At 59.6% G+C, this 22,804-nt stretch overlaps 3 protein-coding genes across 3 annotated transcripts; 1 reads left to right on the top strand and 2 right to left on the bottom strand.

Annotated features, from left to right (window-relative positions):
- Positions 1–244: 244 nt before the first annotated feature.
- On the bottom strand, positions 245–14,303 carry BCKDK (branched chain keto acid dehydrogenase kinase). The gene is made up of 11 exons (XM_054053049.1): positions 14,117–14,303; positions 13,624–13,692; positions 11,906–12,016; positions 10,775–10,822; positions 8,423–8,542; positions 7,882–7,980; positions 5,471–5,544; positions 3,502–3,630; positions 2,493–2,582; positions 1,864–2,025; positions 245–528 (listed from the first exon to the last, which is right to left on the bottom strand). Exons 1-11 carry the CDS (start codon positions 14,285–14,287, stop codon positions 384–386), a joined length of 1,218 nt encoding a protein of 405 aa, XP_053909024.1. The 5' UTR covers positions 14,288–14,303; the 3' UTR covers positions 245–383.
- Positions 8,550–10,553, top strand: LOC128850090 (uncharacterized). Its single transcript, XM_054053050.1, has 2 exons — positions 8,550–9,506; positions 9,656–10,553. The coding sequence occupies exons 1-2, from the start codon at positions 9,411–9,413 to the stop codon at positions 10,472–10,474; spliced, it is 915 nt and encodes a 304-aa protein (XP_053909025.1). The 5' UTR covers positions 8,550–9,410; the 3' UTR covers positions 10,475–10,553.
- Positions 14,304–20,223: 5,920 nt separating the features above from the next.
- On the bottom strand, positions 20,224–22,085 carry VKORC1 (vitamin K epoxide reductase complex subunit 1). The gene is made up of 3 exons (XM_054053046.1): positions 21,915–22,085; positions 21,395–21,504; positions 20,224–20,487 (listed from the first exon to the last, which is right to left on the bottom strand). The coding sequence occupies exons 1-3, from the start codon at positions 22,061–22,063 to the stop codon at positions 20,282–20,284; spliced, it is 465 nt and encodes a 154-aa protein (XP_053909021.1). The 5' UTR covers positions 22,064–22,085; the 3' UTR covers positions 20,224–20,281.
- Between the last annotated feature and the right edge of the window lie 719 nt (positions 22,086–22,804).

Here is a 22,804-nt window from a genome sequence, read left to right as displayed (position 1 = left end):
ACGTCCAAGGTGAGAAGGTCCTCCAGGCCCTGTTGGACCTCCATGATCAACGTCCACCACGAGGAGGTCCTCCAGGACCATTTTAACCTCCAAAATGAAGAACATTTGAGTTGAGAAAGTTCTCCAGGTCCTCCACGATGAAGAACACCCAATGTGAGGAGGTTCTCCAGATCCTGTTGGACCTCCATGATCAATGTCCACCACGAGGAGGTCCTCCAGGAGCACTTTAACCTCCATAACGAAGCACATTTGAGGTGAGAAGGTTCTCCAGGTCCTCCACCATGAAGAACATCCAAGGTGAGAAGGTCCTCGGGGCTCTCCTCGGGCTCCGTGGGTCCCCGGTGGTGGTCTCCAGAGCTCGGTGGTGGCCTCGGGAGGTGCCGTCAGATGCGGAAGCTCTCGGCTTTGCCGTCGATGTGCCGGAGGCGCAGGTAGACATCGGTGCCCACGCCCTGGAGGGACTGCAGGCACAGCGACCCCCCCAGGTACTCGGCGTAGGCCCGCGACGTCGGGAGGCCAAAGCCGAACCTGCCGGGGGGACACGGGGGACATCTGGGGACCTCCTGGAACCACAACAGCTCCAGGAGGACCTCCAAACCACCTTCCTTCAGCCAAAAACCACTCAGGAACATCTCGGGTGGGTTCCAGAACTCACGTTCCTCACTGAGGAACATCTCGGGTGGGTTCCAGAGCTCACGTTCCTCACTGAGGAACATCTCGGGTGGGTTCCAGAACTCACATTCCTCACTCAGGAACATCTCTGGTGGGTTCCAGAGCTCACGTTCCTCACCGAGGAACATCTCTGGTGGTCTCCAGCCCCACGTTCCTCACTGAGGAACATCTCTGGTGGGTTCCAGACCCCACGTTCCTCACTGAGGAACATCTCTGGTGGGTTCCAAACCCACGTTCCTCACTCAGGAACATCTCAGGTGGTCTCCAGAGCTCACGTTCCTCACCGAGGAACATCTCTGGTGGGTTCCAGACCCCACGTTCCTCACTGAGGAACATCTCTGGTGGGTTCCAGAGCTCACGTTCCTCACTCAGGAACGTCTCTGGTGGGTTCCAGCCCCACGTTCCTCACTGAGGAACATCTCTGGTGGGTTCCAGACTCACATTCCTCACTGAGGAACATCTCTGGTGGGTTCCAGAGCTCATGTTCCTCACTCAGGAACGTCTCTGGTGGGTTCCAGACCCATGTTCCTCACTGAGGAACATCTCTGGTGGGTTCCAGAGCTCACGTTCCTCACTGAGGAACATCTCTGGTGGGTTTCAGAGCTCATGTTCCTCACTCAGGAACATCTCTGGTGGGTTCCAGACCCACGTTCCTCACTGAGGAACATCTCTGGTGGTCTCCAGCCCCACGTTCCTCACTGAGGAACACCTCTGGTGGTCTCCATCTCCACGTTCCTCACTCAGGAACACCTCTGGTGGGTTCCAGAGCTCACGTTCCTCACTGAGGAACATCTCTGGTGGGTTCCAGACCCACGTTCCTCACTGAGGAACATCTCTGGTGGTCTCCAGACCCACGTTCCTCACTGAGGAACATCTCTGGTGGCTTCCAGAGCTCACGTTCCTCACTGAGGAACATCTCTGGTGGTCTCCAGAGCTCATGTTCCTCACTCAGGAACATCTCTGGTGGGTTCCAGACTCGCATTCCTCACTCAGGAACATCTCTGGTGGCTTCCAGAGCTCACGTTCCTCACTCAGGAACATCTCTGGTGGTCTCCAGACTCGCATTCCTCACTCAGGAACATCTCTGGTGGGTTCCAGAGCTCACGTTCCTCACTGAGGAACATCTCTGGTGGTCTCCATCTCCACGTTCCTCACTGAGGAACACCTCTGGTGGGTTCCATCTCCACGTACCCGTGCATGGGTCCCGCTTGGCCGCTGTTGCTGAGGTCCAGAAGGTTCCGGAAGGGCCCCCCGAGCCGCGGGTCCTGCGCGCTCTCCTCGGCTGTGCTGAAGTGGTATTCGGTCACTTTGTCCAAAAGGTCGTGAGGAATTCCACCACCGCGATCCGAAATCCTGGAGAGGAGAAGAGACCTTCAGCGGCGCCCGAGGGACCACCGCGGAGGAGGACCTCCAGGAGATGGGGACCCCCCATGGATGTGGGGCCACCGCTGAGCGACCCATAGATGTGGGGCAACTCGAGATCACCCATGGGGCCATCATGGAGGACCTCAAGGAGATGAGGACATCTTGGGGTCACCCCATGGATGTGGGGCCATCACAGAGGGACCCATAGATGTGGGGCCACCAGGGAGGACCTCCAGGAGAGGGGGACCCCCATGGATGTGGGGCCACCGCAGAGCGACCCATAGATGTGGGGCACCTTCAGATCATCCATGGGACCACCACAGAGATGAGGACATCTTGGGGTCACCCCATGGCCGTGGGGCCACCACAGAGGGACCCATGGATGTGGGGCCACCATGGAGGACCTCCAGGAGATGGGGACCCCCCTGGATGTGGGGCGCCCCACGGCCACGCACCGGATGACGAGGTCGATGTCGTTGTTGGCGATGGTGACCACGATGTCGGGGACGTTGTAAGGGGTGTCCAGGTGGGACTCCATCGTCGCCCTGTGCCCCACGGCGACCCACGGTGACCCATAGAGACCCACGGTGACCCATAGAGACCCACGGAGACCCACAGAGACCCCATAGAGACCCCATAGAGACCCCACAGGGACCCCACAGGGACCCACAGGGACCCACAGGGACCCATAGAGACCCATAGAGACCCGTAGAGACCCACAGAGACCCCATAGAGACCCCATAGAGACCCACAGAGAACCATAGAGACCGACAGAGACCCTATAGTGACCCACAGAGACCCCACAGGGACCCACAGTGACCCATAGAGACCCATAGAGACCCATAGAGACCCCGTAGAGACCCCACAGAGACCCATAGAGACCCATAGAGACCCATAAAGACCCCATAGAGACCCATAGAGACCCATAGAGACCCATAGAGACCCCATAGAGACCCCATAGAGACCCATAGAGACCCACAGAGACCCCATAGAGACCCATAGAGACCCCCAGAGACCCATAGAGACCCATAGAGACCCCATAGAGACCCATAGAGACCCATAGAGACCCACAGAGACCCATAGAGACCCACAGAGACCCCATAGAGACCCATAGAGACCCACAGAGACCCACAGAGACCCCATAGAGACCCATAGAGACCCATAGAGACCCACAGAGACCCCATAGAGACCCCACAGAGACCCCACAGAGACCCACAGAGATCCACAGAGACCCCATAGAGACCCACAGAGACCCCATAGAGACCCCATAGAGACCCACAGAGACCCCATAGAGACCCATAGAGACCCACAGAGACCCACAGAGACCCACAGAGAAACACAGTGACCCATAGCCACCTCACAGCCCCACAGCCGCCCCATAGGCAGCTGATAGCTGCCCCATAGCCCCTCAGGCCGCCCCACGGCCGCCCCACGGCTGCCCCACGGCCGCCCCACGGCCGGTACCGCATGGCGTTCTTGAGCAGCTCGGGCAGGACGTAGTCGAGGGGCAGTGGGATGAAGGGGAAGCGGGCGGCGACGTGGCCGTTGATGCGGACGCGCGGCGCGTTCCCGTACTGGTGCTCGCACAGGCGCCTGCGGGAAACCAGTACAGACCAGTACAAACCAGTATAAACCAGTATAAACCAGTACAGACCAGTACAAACCAGGATAAACCAGTGCCACCCCACAACACCCCCATCGCCCCCTCTCACTCCGTCGCACGTTGGGTGTTCCCGCACTGCTGCTCACACAGGCACCTCCGGGAAACCAGTATAAACCAGTATAAACCACTACAAACCAGTACAAACCAGTATAAACCAGTACAGACCAGTACAGGCCAGTACAGACCAGTACAAACCAGGATAAACCAGTGTCACCCCATAACACCCCCATCGCCCCCTCTCACTCCATCGCACGTGGGGCGTTCCCGCACTGGTGCTCGCACAGGCACCTCCGGGAAACCAGTATAAACCAGTATAAACCAGTATAAACCAGTACAAACCAGTATAAACCAGTACAGACCAGTACAGACCAGTATAAACCAGTATAAACCAGTATAGACCAGTACAAACCAGTGTCACCCACTACCACCCCTCAGCCCTGTAAGAGCCCTCAGAGAAGCCCCATAGGACCCTCTCCAGCCCCATAGGAACCCCCTATGGCCCCATAGGACCCCTTTCCAGACCCACAGAACCCCCCATAGCCCCATAGGAACCCCCTACAGCCCCATAGGACCCCCCCTACGGCCCCATAGGACTCCTCCAGCCCCATAGAACCCCTCTATAGCCCCATAGAACCCTTCTCCAGCCCCATAGGAACCCCCTACGGCCCCATAGGATTCCCCCAGCCCCATAGAACCCCCCCATAGAGCCCCATAGGAACCCCCTGTAGCCCCCTAGGACTCCCCCAGCCCCACAGAAACCCCTCCAGCCCCATAGAACCCCTCTATAGCCCCATAGGAACCCCTCCAGCCCCATAGGAACCCCCGTCCAGCCCCATAGAAACCCCTTATGGCCCCATAGGAACCCCCCTACAGCCCCTTAGAACCCCCCTCCAGCCCCATAGGAACCACCTATAGCCCCATAGGACTCCCCCAGCCCCATAGAACCCCCCATAGAGCCCCATAGAACCCCCCATAGAGCCCCATAGGAACCCCCTATAGCCCCCTAGGACTCCCCCAGCCCCATAGAAACCCCCATAGAGCCCCATAGGAACCCCCTATAGCCCCCTAGGACTCCCCCAGCCCCATAGAATCCCCCATAGAGCCCCATAGGAACCCCCTATAGCCCCCTAGGACTCCCCCAGCCCCATAGAATCCCCCATAGAGCCCCATAGGAACCCCCTATAGCCCCCTAGGACTCCCCCAGCCCCATAGAATCCCCTCCAGCCCCATAGGAACCCCCTACAGCCCCATAGGAACCCTTCCAGCCCCATAGAACCCCCCTCCAGCCCCATAGGAGCCCCCTAGGACTGCCCCAGCCCCATAGAACCCCCCATAGAGCCCCATAGGAGCCCCCTAGGACTCCCCCAGCCCCATAGAACCCCCCATAAAGCCCCCTAGGAGTCCCCCAGCCCCATAGAACCCCCCCATAGAGCCCCCTAGGAGTCCCCCAGCCCCATAGAACCCCCCATAAAGCCCCCTAGGAGTCCCCCAGCCCCATAGAACCCCCCCATAGAGCCCCCTAGGAGTCCCCCAGCCCCATAGAACCCCCCCATAGAGCCCCCTAGGAGTCCCCCAGCCCCATAGAACCCCCCCATAGAGCCCCCTAGGAGTCCCCCAGCCCCATAGAACCCCCCCATAGAGCCCCCTAGGAGTCCCCCAGCCCCATAGAACCCCCCCATAGAGCCCCATAGGAACCCCTACAGCCCCCTAGGAGTCCCCCAGCCCCATAGCGCCCCATAGAACCCCCCTGCAGCCCCACAGGCTCCTCACCGGGCGAAGTCGACCCACTTCTCGATCAGCTTCTTTGGGGAGAGGCGGGTGCAGATGATGCCGACGAAATCCGGCTGGCGGGGGGGGGGCACAGGGGTCAGGGGGGGCTATGGGGCGCTATGGGGAGGCTATGGGGCGCCATGGGGGCTATGAGCGCTATGGGGGGCGCTACAGGGGGGCTGCGGGGCTATGAGGGGCTATGGGGCGCTATGGGGGGACTATAGGGTGCAATGGGGAGCTATGGGGGGGCTGTGGGGCTATGAGGGGCTATGGGGTACTATGGGGCTCTATGGGGCACTATGGGGCTCTATGGGGCAGCTATAAGGGGGCTATGGGGGGCTATAGGGCACTATAGGGCTCTATGGGGTAGCTATAAGGGGGCTATGGGGCACTAAGGGGAGCTATGGGGCTCTATGGGGCTCTATGGGGCAGCTATAAGGGGGCTATGGGGCACTATGGGGCTCTATGGGGTAGCTATAAGGGGGCTATGGGGCACTATGGGGGGCTATGGGGCACTATGGGGCTCTATGGGACAGCTATACGGGGGCTATGGGGCACTATGGGGCTCTATGGGGCAGCTATAAGGGGGCTATGGGGGGCTATAGAGCACTATGGGGCTCTATGGGGCAGCTATAAGGGGGCTATGGGGCACTATGGGGGGCTATGGGGCAGCTATAAGGGGGCTATGGGGCACTATGGGGGGCTATGGGGCACTATGGGGCTCTGTGGGGCAGCTATAAGGGGGCTATGGGGCACTATGGGGGGCTATGGGGCACTATGGGGCTCTATGGGACAGCTATACGGGGGCTATGGGGCACTAAGGGGAGCTATGGGGCACTATGGGGCTCTATGGGGCAGCTATAAGGGGGCTATGGGGGGCTATAGAGCACTATGGGGCTCTATGGGGCAGCTATACGGGGGCTATGGGGCACTATGGGGGGCTATGGGGAGCCTACAAAGGGGCCATGACTGCTATGGGGGGGCTATAGGGAGGCTATGGGGCACTATGGGGTGCTATGGGGCACTATGGGGTGGCCATAAGGGGGCCATAAGTGCTATGGGGGGGCTATGGGGCGCTATGGGGGGCCATGGGGCACTATGGGGCGCTATGGGGAGGCTATAGGGCACCATGGGGAGGTTATGGGGCACTACGGGGTGGCTATAAGGGGCCATAAGTGCTATGGGGGGCTATGGGGCGCTATAGGGGGGCTATGGGGCGCTATGGGGGGGGCTATAAGGGGGCTGTGGGGCGCTATGGGGGGGCCATGGGGCGCTATGGGGGGGCTATAAGGGGGCTATGGGGCACTATGGGGTGGCTATAAGGGGCCATAAGTGCTATGGGGGTGCTATGGGGCGCTATGGGGGGGCTATGGGGTGCTATGGCGGGGCTATAAGGGGGCTATGGGGCGCTATGGGGGCGCTATAAGGGGGCTATGGGGCACTATGGGGCACTACGGGGTGGCTATAAGGCGCCATAAGTGCTATGGGGGGGCTATGGGGCGCTATGGGGGGGCTATGGGGCGCTATGGCGGGGCTATAAGGGGGCTATGGGGGGCTATGGGGGGGCTATGGGGGGGCTATGGGGTGGCTATAAGGGGCCATAAGTGCTACGGGGGGCTATGGGGCGCTATGGGGGGGGCTATAAGGGGGCTATGGGGCGCTATGGGGGGGCTATAAGGGGGCTATGGGGCACTATGGGGTGGCTATAAGGGGCCATAAGTGCTACGGGGGGCTATGGGGGGGCTATGGGGCGCTATGGGGGGGCTATAAGGGGGCTGTGGGGCACTATGGGGGGGCTATAAGGGGGCTATGGGGGGGCTATAAGGCGCCATAAGTACTACGGGGGGCTATGGGGGGGCTATGGCGCGCTATGGGGGGGCTATAAGGGGGCTGTGGGGCGCTATGGGGCACTATGGGGGGGCTATAAGGGGGCTATGGGGCACTATGGGGTGGCTATAAGGGGCCATAAGTGCTACGGGGGGCTATGGGGGGGCTATGGGGCGCTATGGGGGGGGCTATAAGGGGGCTATGGGGCGCTATGGCGGGGGCTATAAGGGGGCTATGGGGCGCTATGGGGGGGCTATAAGGGGGCTGTGGGGCGCTATGGGGCACTATGGGGGGGCTATAAGGGGGCTATGGGGCACTATGGGGTGGCTATAAGGGGCCATAAGTGCTACGGGGGGCTATGGGGGGGCTATGGGGGGGGCTATAAGGGGGCTATGGGGCGCTATGGGGGGGCTATAAGGGGGCTGTGGGGCACTATGGGGTGGCTATAAGGGGCCATAAGTGCTACGAGGGGCTATGGGGGGGCTATGGGGCGCTACGGGGGGGCTATAAGGGGGCCATGAGTGCTATGGGGGGGCTATAGGGCACTATGGGGGGGCTATGGGTCGCTATGGGGCGCCCCACACCTTGTCCTCGTGCAGCGCCAGGTGATGCGCTGCCAACATCCGCATCCCCAGCCGCGACGTCAGCGTCTTGTCCAGGAAGGGCCGGAGCTGCCGCTCGTCCTGTGGGAATCAGGGGCGGATTTGGGGGTTCACGGGGGGGCACAGGGTTTGGGGGGCACGAGGGGGCGATTTGGGGGTTCGGGGGGGGTCATGGGAGGTGGGGGGACAGAAAGATTTGGGGGAAAAAGAGGTGGTTTGAGGGAATCAAAGGGGATCCGGGGGTTTGAGGGAATGCAGGAGAATAGAGAGGTTTGGGGGGGCCGGGCTGAGATTTGGGGGGGCTGTTTGGGGGTTTGGGGGTTCAGGGGAGTCAGGGGGGCGATTTGGGGGTTTGGAGGGGTTGGGGGTCACAAGGATTTAGGGGAAAATCAGGGGTTTTGGGGAATCAAGGGGAGATCCGGGGGTTTGAGGGAACGCAGCGGAACAGGGGGGGAATGGAGAGGTTTTGGGGGGGGGGGGGCAGAGGGTTTTGGGGTGAAAAGAGGGGGTTTTGGGGCCTCACCGGGATGTGCCGCCGGCACTCGCGCAGCCCCTCGGCCAAGAGCGTCACCACGTCCTTGTGGTCGTCCAGGAGTTGGCGCAGCAGCGAACAGAACCGCGTCTCGTCCGCCCGAGCCTGGAGCTGCGGTGGGGACACGGACGGGGGGACACGGACGGGGGGACATTGGGGACATGGGGACAAGGGGACGTGTCGGGAACACAGGGACGCGTTGGGGACAGGAGGACACGTCAGGGGGGTGAGAATAAAGGGACACATCAGGGACACAGGGACATGTCAGGGACATGAGGACATGGGGACACGTTGGGGACATGGGGACACATCAGAGACACGGGGACATGTCAGGAATGTGGGGACACGTCGGGGATATGAGGACAAGGGGACACATCAGGGACACAGGGACATGTCAGGGACATGAGGACATGGGGACACGAGGACACATCAGGAACATGAGGACAAGGGGACACGTTGGGGACATGGGGACACATCAGGGACACAGGGACACATCAGGGACACCGGGACATGTCAGGGACATGAGGACAAGGGGACACGTTGGGGACATGGGGACACATCAGAGACACGGGGACATGTCAGGAATGTGGGGACACGTCGGGGATATGAGGACAAGGGGACACATCAGGGACACAGGGACATGTCAGGGACATGAGGACATGGGGACACGAGGACACATCAGGAACATGAGGACAAGGGGACACGTTGGGGACATGGGGACACATCAGGGACACAGGGACACATCAGGGACACCGGGACATGTCAGGGACATGAGGACAAGGGGACACGTTGGGGACATGGGGACACATCAGGGACACGGGGACATGTCAGGAATGTGGGGACAAGGGGACACGGGGACACATCAGGGACATGAGGACACGGGGACACATTGGGGACATGGGGACACGTCGGGGACACGAGGACACATCAGGGACACAGGAACACGTCAGGGACATGAGGACATGGGGACACGAGGACAATGGGACACATCAGGGACATGAGGACATGGGGACACGAGGACAACGGGACACGTCGGGGACACGAGGACAATGGGGACACGAGGACAATGGGACACATCAGGGACACGAGGACATGGGGACACATCAGGGACACAGAGACACGTCAGGGACACGAGGACAATGGGGACACGAGGACAATGGGACAGGAGGACAATGGGACACATCAGGGACATGAGGACATGGGGACACGAGGACAACGGGACACGTCAGGGACACGAGGACATGGGGACACGAGGACAATGGGACACATCAGGGACACGAGGACATGGGGACACGAGGACAATGGGACACATCGGGGACACGAGGACATGGGGACACGAGGACAATGGGACACGTCAGGGACACGAGGACATGGGGACATGAGGACAATGGGACACATCAGGGACACGAGGACATGGGGACACGAGGACAACGGGACATGAGGACATGGGGACACGAGGACATGGGGACATGGGGACACGAGGACATGGGGACATGGGGACACGAGGACAATGGGACATGTCAGGGACATGAGGACATGGGGACACGAGGACAATGGGACACATCAGGGACACGAGGACATGGGGACACGAGGACAATGGGACACATCAGGGACATGAGGACATGGGGACACGAGGACAACGGGACACGTCGGGGACACGAGGACAATGGGGACACGAGGACAATGGGACACATCAGGGACACGAGGACATGGGGACACATCAGGGACACAGAGACACGTCAGGGACACGAGGACAATGGGGACACGAGGACAATGGGACACGTCAGGGACACGAGGACAATGGGGACACGAGGACAATGGGACAGGAGGACAATGGGACACATCAGGGACATGAGGACATGGGGACACGAGGACAACGGGACACGTCAGGGACACGAGGACATGGGGACACGAGGACAACGGGACACATCAGGGACACGAGGACATGGGGACACGAGGACAACGGGACACGTCAGGGGCACGAGGACATGGGGACACGAGGACAATGGGACACGTCAGGGGCACGAGGACATGGGGACATGAGGACATGGGGACACGAGGACAACGGGACACGTCAGGGACACGAGGACATGGGGACACGAGGACAATGGGACACATCAGGGACACGAGGACAATGACACACGTCAGGGACATGAGGACATGGGGACACGAGGACAACGGGACACGTCAGGGACATGGGGACATGGGGACACGAGGACAATGGGACACGTCAGGGACACGAGGACAGGGGGACACGAGGACAATGGGGACACGTCAGGGACACGGCCACGGCTTGGGGACACGTTGGGGACACGTTGGGGACACGTTGGGGACACGGCTCACCGGCGGGAAGTCGCTGAGCTTCTGGAAGGCGCGGATGTAGAGCTCGTGCTGGGGGGGGGGGGGGGGCAGCGTCACCACCGGGACCCCAAAACCGGGGACCCCACAGGAGCCACCGATCTCGGGGTCCCCCCAGGACCTCGGGGTCCCCCCCAGAGCCCTCCTCCTGAACACCCGTTTCCCATCAGGGTCCCCCCGGGATCTTGCTGGCCCCCTCCCCCAGACTATTCCCAGGTTTTGGGGTTCCCCAGGTTTCGGGGTCCCCCTCAGGACCCCCAAGATCCCCCCCATGGACAGTGGGGTCCCTCCCTCTGGACACCCATTTCCCCACAGAATCTCAGGATCCCCTCCCAGGATCTCGGTGCTCCCCCCACCCAGGATTTGGGGTTCCCCCCCAGGTTTTGGGGTTCACCCCCAGGTTTCGGGGTCCCCCCCAGGGGTGCCAGGACCCCCCACAATCTCAGCGACCCCCCCCGAGTACCCCTAAACCGCCCCTCCATGGACACTGGGGTCCCTCCTCCAGAACACTCATTTCCCCCCCAAATCTCAGCATCTCCCTTAGATCTCGGTGCACCCCCCAGGTTTTGGGGGTCCCCCCAGGTTTTGGGGTCCCCCTCAGGACCCCTAAAACCCCCCCCATGGACACTGGGGTCCCTCTCCCTGGACACCCATTTCCCCACAGAATCTCAGGGTCCCCTCCCAGGATCTCGGTGTCCCCCCCGCCCAGGTTTTGGGGTTCCCCCCCAGGTTTTGGGGTCCCCCCCAGGTTTCGGGGTCCCCCCCAGGGGTGCCAGGACCCCCCACAATCTCAGCGACCCCCCCCGAGTACCCCTAAACCGCCCCTCCATGGACACTGGGGTCCCTCCTCCAGAACACTCATTTCCCCCCCAAATCTCAGCATCTCCCTTAGATCTCGGTGCACCCCCCAGGTTTTGGGGGTCCCCCCAGGTTTTGGGGTCCCCCCCAGGACCCCTAAAACCCCCCCCATGGACACTGGGGTCCCTCTCCCTGGACACCCATTTCCCCACAGAATCTCAGGGTCCCCTCCCAGGATCTCGGTGTCCCCCCCGCCCAGGTTTTGGGGTTCCCCCCCAGGTTTTGGGGTCCCCCCGGGTTTTGGGGTCCCCCCCGTACCACGTGCAGGATGGTGGGGTTGCAGCCGATGATGAAGGGGAGACTGCGGAAGCCTTTGATGCGATGGGCGATGCGCACGGGCAGCTCCTGCTGCAGGTACCGCGCGCTCTTCTGGGGGCGCACGGGGGGGTGAACCCCAAAAACGGGGACCCCCCCGTGCCCCCCAAAACCCCCCCAAACCCCTGTTTCCTCCCCAAATCTGGGTGCCCCCCCATAATCCCCTTTCACCCCCAAAACTCCCATGTCCCCCCCCAAATCCCAGCGACCCCCCAAAACACCCACAGCCCCCCCAAAACACAGAGCCCCCCCAAACCCTTGTGCACCCCCAAACTCTTCTGCCTCCCCCAAACCCTTCTGCCCCCCCAAAAAAAACTGGTTCCCCCCCAAACCTGGGTGCCCCCCCAAACCTCTGTGGACCCCCAAAACCCTTCTACCCCCCCAACTCCATTTTGCCCCCTAAACCCCTATTTTCCCCCCAAATCTTTGTGCCCCCCCAAAAACCTCCGTTTCCCCCCAAACCCCTCATTCCCCCCAAATCTTTGTGCCCCCCAAAAAACTCCATTTCCCCCAAATCCCTCATTTCCCCCCAAATCTTTGTGCTCCCCCAAATCCGTTTCCCCCCCAACCCCTCTGCCCCCCAAACCCCCCATTTCCCCATCAAAACCCCATTTCCCCCCAATTCTTTGTGCCCCCCCAAACCCATTTCCCCTCAAAACCCCATTTCCCCCCAAATCTTTGTGCCCCCCCAAATCCATTTCCCCCCAAACCCCTCTGTCCCCCCTAAACCCCCATTTCCCCCCAAATCTGTGCTCCCCCAAACCCCTCTGTCCCCCCTAAACCCCCATTTCCCCCCAAATCTCTGTGCTCCCCCAAACCCATTTCCCCCCAAACCTCTGTCCCCCCAAACCCCCCATTTCCCCCCAAATCTTTGTGCTCCCCCAAATCTTTGTGCTCCCCCAAACCCCTCTGTCCCCCCAAACCCCTCATTTCCCCCCAAATCTTTGTGCCCCCCCAAACCCCTCTGCCCCCCCAAACCCTCTGTTTCCCCCCCAAACCCCTCATTTCCCCCCAAATCTTTGTGCCCCCCCAAAAAACTCCGTTTCCCCCCAAACCCCTCTGTCCCCCCTAAACCCCCATTCCCCCCAAATCTTTGTGCCCCCCCAAACCCCTCTGCCCCCCGAATCCCCCATTTCCCCATCAAAACCCCATTTCCCCCCAAATCTTTGTGCCCCCCAAACCCATTTCCCCTCAAAACCCCATTTCCCCCCAAATCTTTGTGCCCCCCCAAACCCCTCTGCCCCCCGAATCCCCCATTTCCCCATCAAAACCCCATTTCCCCCCAATTCTTTGTGCCCCCCAAACCCATTTCCCCTCAAAACCCCATTTCCCCCCAAATCTTTGTGCCCCCCCAAACCCCTCTGCCCCCCAAACCCCCCATTTCCCCATCAAAACCCCATTTCCCCCCAAATCTTTGTGCTCCCCCAAACCCCTCTGCCCCCCAAATCCCCCATTTCCCCCCAAATCTTTGTGGCCCCCCCCAAACCCCTCTGCCCCCCCAACCCCTCTGTTTCCCCCCCAAAACCCCATTTCCTCCCCAAATCTGGGTGCCCCCCCCAAACCCCCCGTTTCCTCCCCAAATCTTTGTGCCCCCCCCAACTCCCCCGACCCCCCCAGATGTGGGTGCCCCCCCGAACCCCCCGTTTTGTGCCCCCCCTCACCAGGATGTGGCTCCCGTCCTGCGAGCGCCCCGAGTACAGCATGGTGGTGGGGGTCAGGCGCACCGAAGGCTGGGGGGGAAGCACCGGGGCAAGTCATGAGGGTTTTGGGGTCCCCCCCAACGAATTCTTGGGGGTCCCCCCATCCCCTGGGCCCCCCCTCGCATGTTGGGGTCCTCCCCCTGAATCCCTCAGTGCTGCCCTTGACCCCCAAATCCTGGGCTCCCCCTGGATCCCCCAACAAACCTGGGGTTCTTTTGGGGTTCCCCCCATATTTTGGGGTCCTCCTCCACTCTGGGGACACCCCCACATTTGGGGGATGCCCCCCAATCCCCCAGAACCCCCCCCTGGATACCCAAATGCCCCCTCCACATCCTGGGGTCCCCCTGGATTCCCCACCAAACCTGGGGCTCTTCCCCCTATTTTGGGGTTCTCTCCCCATTTTGGGGGTCCCCTCCCTATTTTGGGGTCCCCCCCTATTTTGGGGTCCCCCCACCTTCTCGGCGGCGGCGTCGATGGCGGGTTGGTGGTAGAAGGAGGTGACGGCTTTGGAGCGTTCGCGCGCCAGGAGGTCCGGGGGGGTTTGGTCGCTGGCGGCGCGGGATGGGGGGCGGGGGGGCAGGGACCCCCAAACCCCCCCATAGCCCCCCAAAACCCGACAGAGCATCGCCTGATTGGAAGAGGGGGGGGGCAGAAATCGAGGGGGGTCAGGGAACCCCCAAATCCACCCAAGGACCTCAAAAAGCACCCAAGGAATCCCCAAATGCACTCGCGGATCCCCAAAATCCACCCAAGGATCCCCAAAATCCACCCCCAGGGACCCCCAAAACCCCTCCAGGAACTCAAAATCCACTCAGGGACCCCGAAACACCCCCAGGGACTCCAAAATTGACCCGAGGACCCCAAAACACCCCCAGGAACCCCCAAAATCCACCCCCAGGCACCACAAAAAACCACCCAGGGATCCCCAAAAAGACCCCCAGGGACCAAAAATCCACCCAAGGACCCCAAAAACCATCCCCAGGAACCCCCAAATCCACCCCCAGGGACCCTCGAAACACCTAGGAACCCCCTAAGAACCCCCCAAAATCCTCCCTGGGACCCCCAAATCTACCCAGGGACCCCCAAAATCCAACCGGGGACCCCCAAAATCCACCCCAGGGACCATACAGTCCCCCAAAAACAGATGCAGGAGCACAGATTCCCCCCCAAAAAAGGGACTTAGGGGTCCCGGACCCACATTTTTCTTCAGTGTTCCCCAAAAATGGGACTTCAGAGTGTTGTGGCCCCATTTTCCCCTCAGTTTCCCCCTAAAAAGGGACCCAGAATCCCTCTTTTCCCTCAAAAATAAAAGGGGGAACCCTCGAGGACCCCCTTTTTCCCTCAGTTTCCGACTAAAAAGGGGACCTGGGAGTCCGGGACCCCCTTTTTTCCCTCAGTTTCCCCCCAAAAACAGACCCAGCAGCCCAAACCCGCCCAGAAAAGGGAACCCAAGAGCCCAGGGCCCTCTTTTTGCCTCAGTTTCCCCCCAAAACCAGACCCAGGATCCCTCTTTTTTCCCCAAAAAAAGGGGTTGTAACCCTCCAGGACCCCTTTTTCCCTCAGTTTATCCCTGAAAAACAGACTCAGCAGCCCAGAAAACCCCAAAAAAGGGAACCCAACAGTCCAGGATCCCCTTTTCCCCTCAGTTTCCCCCAAAAAAGTGACCCAGGATCCCTCTTTTCCCCCCCAAAAAAGGGTCTTAACCCTCCAGGACCCCTTTTATCCCTCAGTTTCCCCCAAAAAAAAGGGAATCCAGGGATCCAGGAACCCCTTTTTCCCTCAGTTTCTCCCCCAAAACAGACCCAGCAGCACAGAACCCCCCAGAAAAGGGAACCCAAGAGTCCAGAACCCCCTTTTTCCCTCAATTTCCCCCCAAAAATGAACTCGGGATCCCTCTTTTCCCCCCCAAAAAAGAGTCTTAACCCTCCAGGACCCCTTTTATCCCTCAGTTTCCTCCTAAAAAGGGGATCCAGGGGTCCAGGACCCTCTTTTTCCCTCAGTTTCCCCCCAAAAAGTGACCCAGGATCCCCCAAAAAAGGGTCTTAACCCTCCAGGGCCCCCTTTTCCGCACACATTTCCCCCAAAAAGGGTATCCAGGGTTCCAGGATCCCTTTTTCCACTCAGATTCCCCTCAAAAACAGACCCAGCAGCACAGAACCCCTCAGAAAAGGGAACCCAAGAGTCCAGAACCCCCTTTTTCCCTCAATTTCCCCCCCAAAATGAACTCGGGATCCCTCTATTCACCCCCAAAAAAGGGTCTTAACCCTCCAGGACCCCTTTTCCCCTCAGTTTCCTCCTAAAAAGGGGATCCAGGGGTCCAGGACCTTCTTTTTACCTCAGATTCCCCCCCAAAAACAGACCCAGCAGCACAGAAACCCCAAAAAAGGGAATCCAAGAGTCCAGAAACCCCCTTTTTCCCTCAATTTCCCCCCAAAAATGAACTCAGGATCCCTCTTTTTACCCCCCAAAAAAGGGTCTTAACCCTCCAGGACCCCTTTTATCCCTCAGTTTCCCCCCAAAAGAGGGAATCCAGGGATCCAGGATCCCCTTTTTCCCTCAGATTCCCCCCAAAAACAGACCCAGCAGCACAGAACCCCCCAGAACAGGGAACCCAAGAGTCCAGAACCCCCTTTTTCCCTCAATTTCCCCCCAAAAATGAACTCGGGATCCCTCGATTTCCACCCAAAAAAGGGTCTTAACCCTCCAGGACCCCTTTTCCCCCTCAGTTTCCGACTAAAAAGGGGATCCAGGGGTCCAGGACCCTCTTTTTCCCTCAGTTTCCCCCCAAAAACAGACCCAGGATCCCTCTTTTTCCCCCCAAAAAAAGGGGTTGTAACCCTCCAGGACCCCTTTTTCCCTCAGTTTATCCCTGAAAAACAGACTCAGCAGCCCAGAAAACCCCAAAAAAGGGAACCCAACAGTCCAGGATCCCCTTTTTCCCTCAGTTTCCCCCCAAAATGGACCCAGGATCCCTCTTTTCCCCCCAAAAAAAGGGTCTTAACCCTCCAGGACCCCTTTTATCCCTCAGTTTCCCCCAAAAAAGGGAATCCAGGGGTCCAGGATCCCCTTTTTCCCTCAGATTCCCCTCAAAAACAGACCCAGCAGCACAGAACCCCCCAGAACAGGGAACCCAAGAGTCCAGAACCCCCTTTTTCCCTCAATTTCCCCCCAAAAATGAACTCCGGATCCCTCTATTTCCCCCCAAAAAAGGGTCTTAACTCTCCAGGACCCCTTTTATCCCTCAGTTTCCCCCAAAAAAAGGGAATCCAGGGGTCCAGGAACCCCTTTTTCCCTCAGATTCCCCCCAAAACAGACCCAGCAGCACAGAACCCCCCAGAAAAGGGAACCCAAGAGTCCAGAACCCCCTTTTTCCCTCAATTTCCCCCCAAAAATGGACCCACGATCCCTCTTTTCCCCCCCAAAAAAGAGTCTTAACCCTCCAGGACCCCTTTTATCCCTCAGTTTCCCCCCAAAAAGGGAATCCAGGGGTCCAGGAACCCCTTTTTCCCTCAGATTCCCCCCAAAAACAGACCCATCAGCACAGAACCCCCCAGAAAAGGGAACCCAAGAGTCCAGAACCCCCTTTTTCCCTCAATTTCCCCCCAAAAATGAACTCGGGATCCCCCTATTTCCACCCAAAAAGGGTCTTAACCCTCCAGGACCCCTTTTCCCCCTCAGTTTCCGACTAAAAAGGGGATCCAGGGGTCCAGGACCTTCTTTTTACCTCAGTTTCCCCCCAAAAACAGACCCAGGATCCCTCTTTTTCCCCCAAAAAAAGGGGTTGTAACCCTCCAGGACCCCTTTTTCCCTCAGTTTATCCCTGAAAAACAGACTCAGCAGCCCAGAAAACCCCAAAAAAGGGAACCCAACAGTCCAGGATCCCCTTTTCCCCTCAGTTTCCCCCCAAAAATGGACCCAGGATCCCTCTTTTCCCCCAAAAAAAAGGTCTTAACTCTCCAGGACCCCTTTTATCCCTCAGTTTCCCCCCAAAAAAGGGAATCCAGGGGTCCAGGATCCCCTTTTTCCCTCAGATTCCCCCCAAAACAGACCCAGCAGCACAGAACCCCCCAGAAAAGGGAACCCAAGAGTCCAGAACCCCCTTTTTCCCCTCAGTTTCCCCCCAAAAAGCACCCGGGCATCGAGGACCCCCCGAAATAGCTCCCAGACCTTCAGAAACCCTCCGTTTCCCCCCCAAAAAGGGGGACACAGGGGTTCAGGACCCCCTTCTCCCTCAGTTTCCCCCCATAAACAAATCCAGCAGCCCGGAACACACCCCAAAAAAGGAGACTTAGGGGTTCTGTCGCCCCCTTTTTCCTTCAGTTTCGCCCCAAAAGGGGATCCGCCCCCCTAAAGCCCCCCCCGCCCCCCACTCACCAGCCCGCGGCCCCAGCGCTCTCGGACCCGCCCCCCCCCGCGCTCCCCTCACGGTGGCCTCGTCCGGTCGCGTCCCGTCCCGTTTACCCCCCTCACATCGGGAATGGTTCGGCCCAAAGGGCGGGGTGCGCGCACTACGCATGCGCGAAGGCGTTTCCCACCACACCGGGCGCGTGCGCATGCGGGGAAGCGCCGCCATGTTGAGAAGGGCCGTCACAACGCCGTTTCGGGGAGGGTGTGGTCGCCATCTTGAGAGTGTTCTTGGCGCCATTTTGATGGGGCGTGGCCGCCATCTTGAGAGGGGCGTAGTCGCCATCTTGAGAGGGGCGAGGCCGCCATATTGTCCCTTTGGGAGGGGGCAGAAAAAGGGGTCCCTGGGTCCCTTTTTGGGGTGAAAAACGAGGTCTCTTTGTACCTGAGTCCCTTTTTGGGGTGAAAAAGGGGTCTCTCGGTGTCTGGGTCCCTTTTTGGGTCAGAAAAGGGGGTTCTGGACACCTTTTTGGGTGAAACAGGGGATCTTGGGTCCATTTTTGGTCAGAAAAGGGGTTCCGGACACCGTTTTGTGGTGAAAAAGGGGATCCCGGGTCCATTTTGGGTCAAAAAAGGGGGTTTTTGACACCTTTTTGGGGTGAAACAGGGGATCCCGGGTCCATTTTGGGTCAAAAAAGGGGGGTTTTGACACCTTTTTGGGGTGAAAAAGGGGATCCCGGGTCCCTTTTGGGTCAGAAAAGAGGGTTCCGGACACCTTTTTGGGGTGAAAAAGATCCTGGATCCCTTTTTGTGTCAGAAAAGGGGGTCCTGGACACCTTTTTGGGGTGTAAAAAGGGATCTCGGGTCCATTTTGGGTCATAAAAGGGAGTTCCGGACACCTTTTTGGGGTGAAAAAGATCCTGGATCCCTTTTTGTGTCAGAAAAGGGGGTTCTGGACACCTTTTTGGGGTGAAAAAGAGGACTCCATGTCCATTTTGGGTCAGAAAAGGGGTTCCGGACACCTTTTTGGGGTGAAACAGGGGATCCCGGGTCCCTTTTGGGTCAAAAAAGGGGGTTTTTGACACCTTTTTGGGGTGAAAAAGGGGATCCCGGGTCCATTTTGGGTCAAAAAAGGGGGTTTTTGACACCTTTTTGGAGTGAAAAAGGGGATCCCGGGTCCATTTCGGGTCAGAAAAGAGGGTCTTTGACACCTTTTTGGGGTGAAAAAGGGGACTCCGGGTCCATTTTGGGTCAGAAAAGAGGACTTTGACACCTTTTTGGGGTGAAAAAGGGGACTCCGGGTCCATTTTGGGTCAGAAAAGAGGACTTTGACACCTTTTTGGGGTGAAAAAGGGGATCTCGGGTCCCTTTTTGGGTCAAAAAGGGGGTTCTGGACACCTTTTTGGGGTGAAAAAGAGGATCCCGGGTCCCTTTTGGGTCAGAAAAGAGGGTTCCGGACACCTTTTTGGGGTGAAAAAGATCCCGGATCCCTTTTTGTGTCAGAAAAGGGGGTTCTGACACCTTTTTGGGGTGAGAAAGGGGATCCCGGGTCCATTTTGGGTCAGAAAAGGGGGTCTTTGACACTTCTTTGGGGTGAAAAAGTTCCCGGATCCCTTTTTGTGTCAGAAAAGGGGGTTCTGACACCTTTTTGGGGTGAAACAGGGGATCCCGGGTCCCTTTTGGGTCAAAAAAGGGGGTTTTTGACACCTTTTTGGGGTGAAAAAGGGGATCCCGGGTCCATTTTGGGTCAAAAAAGGGGGTTTTTGACACCTTTTTGGAGTGAAAAAGGGGATCCCGGGTCCATTTCGGGTCAGAAAAGAGGGTCTTTGACACCTTTTTGGGGTGAAAAAGGGGATCCCGGGTCCATTTTGGGTCAGAAAAGGGGGTTCCGGACACCTTTTTGGGGTGAAACAGGGGATCCCGGGTCCATTTTTGGGTCAGAAAAAGGGGGTTTGACACCTTTTTGGGGTTAAAAGGGGGACTCCGGGTCCATTTTGGGTCAAAAAAGGGGGTCCTGGACACCTTTTTGGGGTGAAAAAGGGGATCCCGGGTCCATTTTGGATGAGAAAAGGGGGTTTTGACACCTTTTTGGGGTGAAAAAGGGGATCCCGGGTCCATTTTGGGTCAAAAAGGGGGTTCTGACACCTTTTTGGGGTGTAAAGGCCGCCTCCCCGGTGAAAGTGGGGTACGGGACGACTCACATCGAAACCAACCGAAGGAGCTTTGGGGGTTCGGGGCAGAAGAACCCCCACCTGTGTTTTTTTGGGCTGGTTTTTCAGGCGGTTTTGGGGCGCGGGAGGCGGCGCCAGCGCCGCCAGTTGAGGGCGAGGAGGAGAGCGTTGAGGACGTAAGTGCTGAGGCAGACGAGGCAGAGGTCGCGGAGGCCGAAGGCCAACACCGACGCCAACCACAGCGACGCCAACGCCGCCGCCAACGACGTCCACAGCAGCGCCGAAGCCGCCACGCGTCCCGGCACAGCGCCTGCCGGGCAACGAGGGGTTAACTGGGCCTCCCAGTACCCCCAGTACAGCACCAGTATCCTCCCACTGCCCTCCTTGGGGGTAAAAAAGGGTCAATTGGGCCTCCCAGTATCCCCAGTACAGCCCCAGTATCCTCCCACTGCCCTCCTTGGGGGTAAAAAAGGGTTAATTGGGCCTCCCAGTAGCCCCAGTACAGCCCCAGTATCCCCAGTACAGCCCCAGTACCCTCCCACTGCCCTCCTTGGGGGCAAAGAAGGGTTAGTTGGGCCTCCCAGTATCCCCAGTACAGCCCCAGTACCCCCAGTACAGCCCCAGTATCCCCCCACTGCCCTCCTTGGGGGCAAAGAAGGGTTAGTTGGGCCTCCCAGTATCCCCAGTACAGCCCCAGTACCCCCAGTACAGCCCCAGTATCCCCCCACTGCCCTCCTTGGGGGCAAAGAAGGGTTAATTGGGCCTCCCAGTATCCCCAGTACAGCACCAGTATCCTCCCACTGCCCTCCTTGGGGGCAACGAAGGGTTAATTGGGCCTTCCAGTATCCCCAGTACAGCCCCAGTATCCCCCAGTGCATTCCCAGTGGCTCCAGTATCACCCCAGTCTCCCCTCCCAGTGACTCCCAGTGCCCTCCAAGCACCTCCCAATCCCTTCCCAGTCCCTCCCCATACCCTCCCAGTGCCCTCTTATTCCCTCCCAGTCCCCTCCCAATACCCTCCCAGTGCCCCCAGTCATTCCCGGTGCCCTCCCAGTTCCCCTCAGTCCCCTCCCAGTCCCTCCCAATCCCTCCCAGTGCCCTCCAAGCACCTCCCAGTCCCTCCCAATCCCTCCCAGTCCCTCCCAGTGCCTCCCAGTCCCCTCCCAGTCCCCTCCCAGTGCCTCCCAGTCCCCCCCAGCGCCCCCAGCCCCCCCGTACCCATCACCCCCTGCAGGAGGTAGTAGAGCAGCCCCAGAGCCCCGTTGGGGACATTGGCTGCGCTGTCGCGGCCCAACAGCGCCTCCACCAGCCCCAGGCCCCGCCCCCACCTGCAAAAAAGGGGCGGGGACACGTGAGGAACCGCGCGTTAACCGCGCCCCCTTATACCCATATATGGGGATGGGCGGCCCTCTCTGAGGCCCATATATGGCAAGCCACGCCCATACCGCTCAAGACCCACCACTAGCCCCGCCTCTCACAGCCCCGGATGCCCATATATGGCAAGCCACGCCCACACCTCCCAACGCCCGCCGCTAGCACGGCCCCTCACACCCGGATAACCATATATAGCAAGCCACGCCCACATTGCCTAACACCCACCTCTAGCCCCGCCCCCTCAGAGCCCCGGATGCCCATATATGTCAAGCCCCGCCTCCCGCCAGATCTCGCTCGCCATTGGCCGCCGCCACGTGGCGCTTTTCCCTCCCCCCCCCCCCCCCCCTTCCCGTTCTCCCGGTACCGGGAGGCGAAGACCCTCGTGCAGGACACCGCGGGCGCCAGGTCGCAAGCGGCGCGGTACGAGGGGTCCCGCGAGACCTCGTGCTCCACGTGCAGCGCGTAGAGCGAGAGCGCCGCGCCCGCCACGCACAGCGCCGCGCGGGTCGCCATCCCGGGATGGGCAGAGGCGAGGCCACGCCCACCCTTCCCGCCTCCACCGTGCGGTGATTGGTTGCGAGGCCGCGAGGCCACGCCTCCCTTAGCGGTGATTGACACGCGGCTCTAAGCCACGCCTACTTCTAGCGCTGATTGGGTGATGTGTCTGGAAGCCACGCCCCCTCGCTCCTCCCCGGGCTGTGATTGACTGGCGTGGATGCCACGCCCCTCCTTCCGGCCCAGACCGGAAGCGGCCGTGGGGTCTGCTGGGAGTTGTAGTCCGTTTGGGGGTGTGAGGGGAAGGCGGGGTTCCCTGGGGAGGGCGGTGAGAATAAAGGGGTTTCGGGCGTCCGGGCGGGGCGGAAGGGGTTAAATAAGGGGTGTGGGGCGGGGCGGGGCCGAGGCGGCAGACGAGGACCCATAGGACCCATAGCGACCCATAGGACACACAGGTACCGCCCCCCCCGACCCATAGGGACCCCCTCACTGACCCATAGGACCCATAAGGGCCTATATGAACCCCCTCACTGACCCATAGAGACCCATAGAGAGCCATAGGGGCTCCCCTACTGCCCCATAGGGACCCATGGGGACCTATAGAGACCCCCACACTGACCTATAGAAATCCACAGTGACCCATAGGTCACCACTGACCCACGAAGACCCATAGAGACTCCATGGAGACCCATAGGGACCCACAGAGATCCATAGGGAGCAATGGGGACCCCTCCACTGACCCACAGAGGCCCATAGAGA

The sequence above is a fragment of the Cuculus canorus genome, chromosome 38 (genome assembly GCF_017976375.1).
Source record: "Cuculus canorus isolate bCucCan1 chromosome 38, bCucCan1.pri, whole genome shotgun sequence".
NCBI classification, from domain to species: domain Eukaryota; kingdom Metazoa; phylum Chordata; class Aves; order Cuculiformes; family Cuculidae; genus Cuculus; species Cuculus canorus.
The sequence above is the reverse complement of the archived record's forward strand: the minus strand, read 5'-3'. Positions and strand labels throughout refer to the sequence as shown.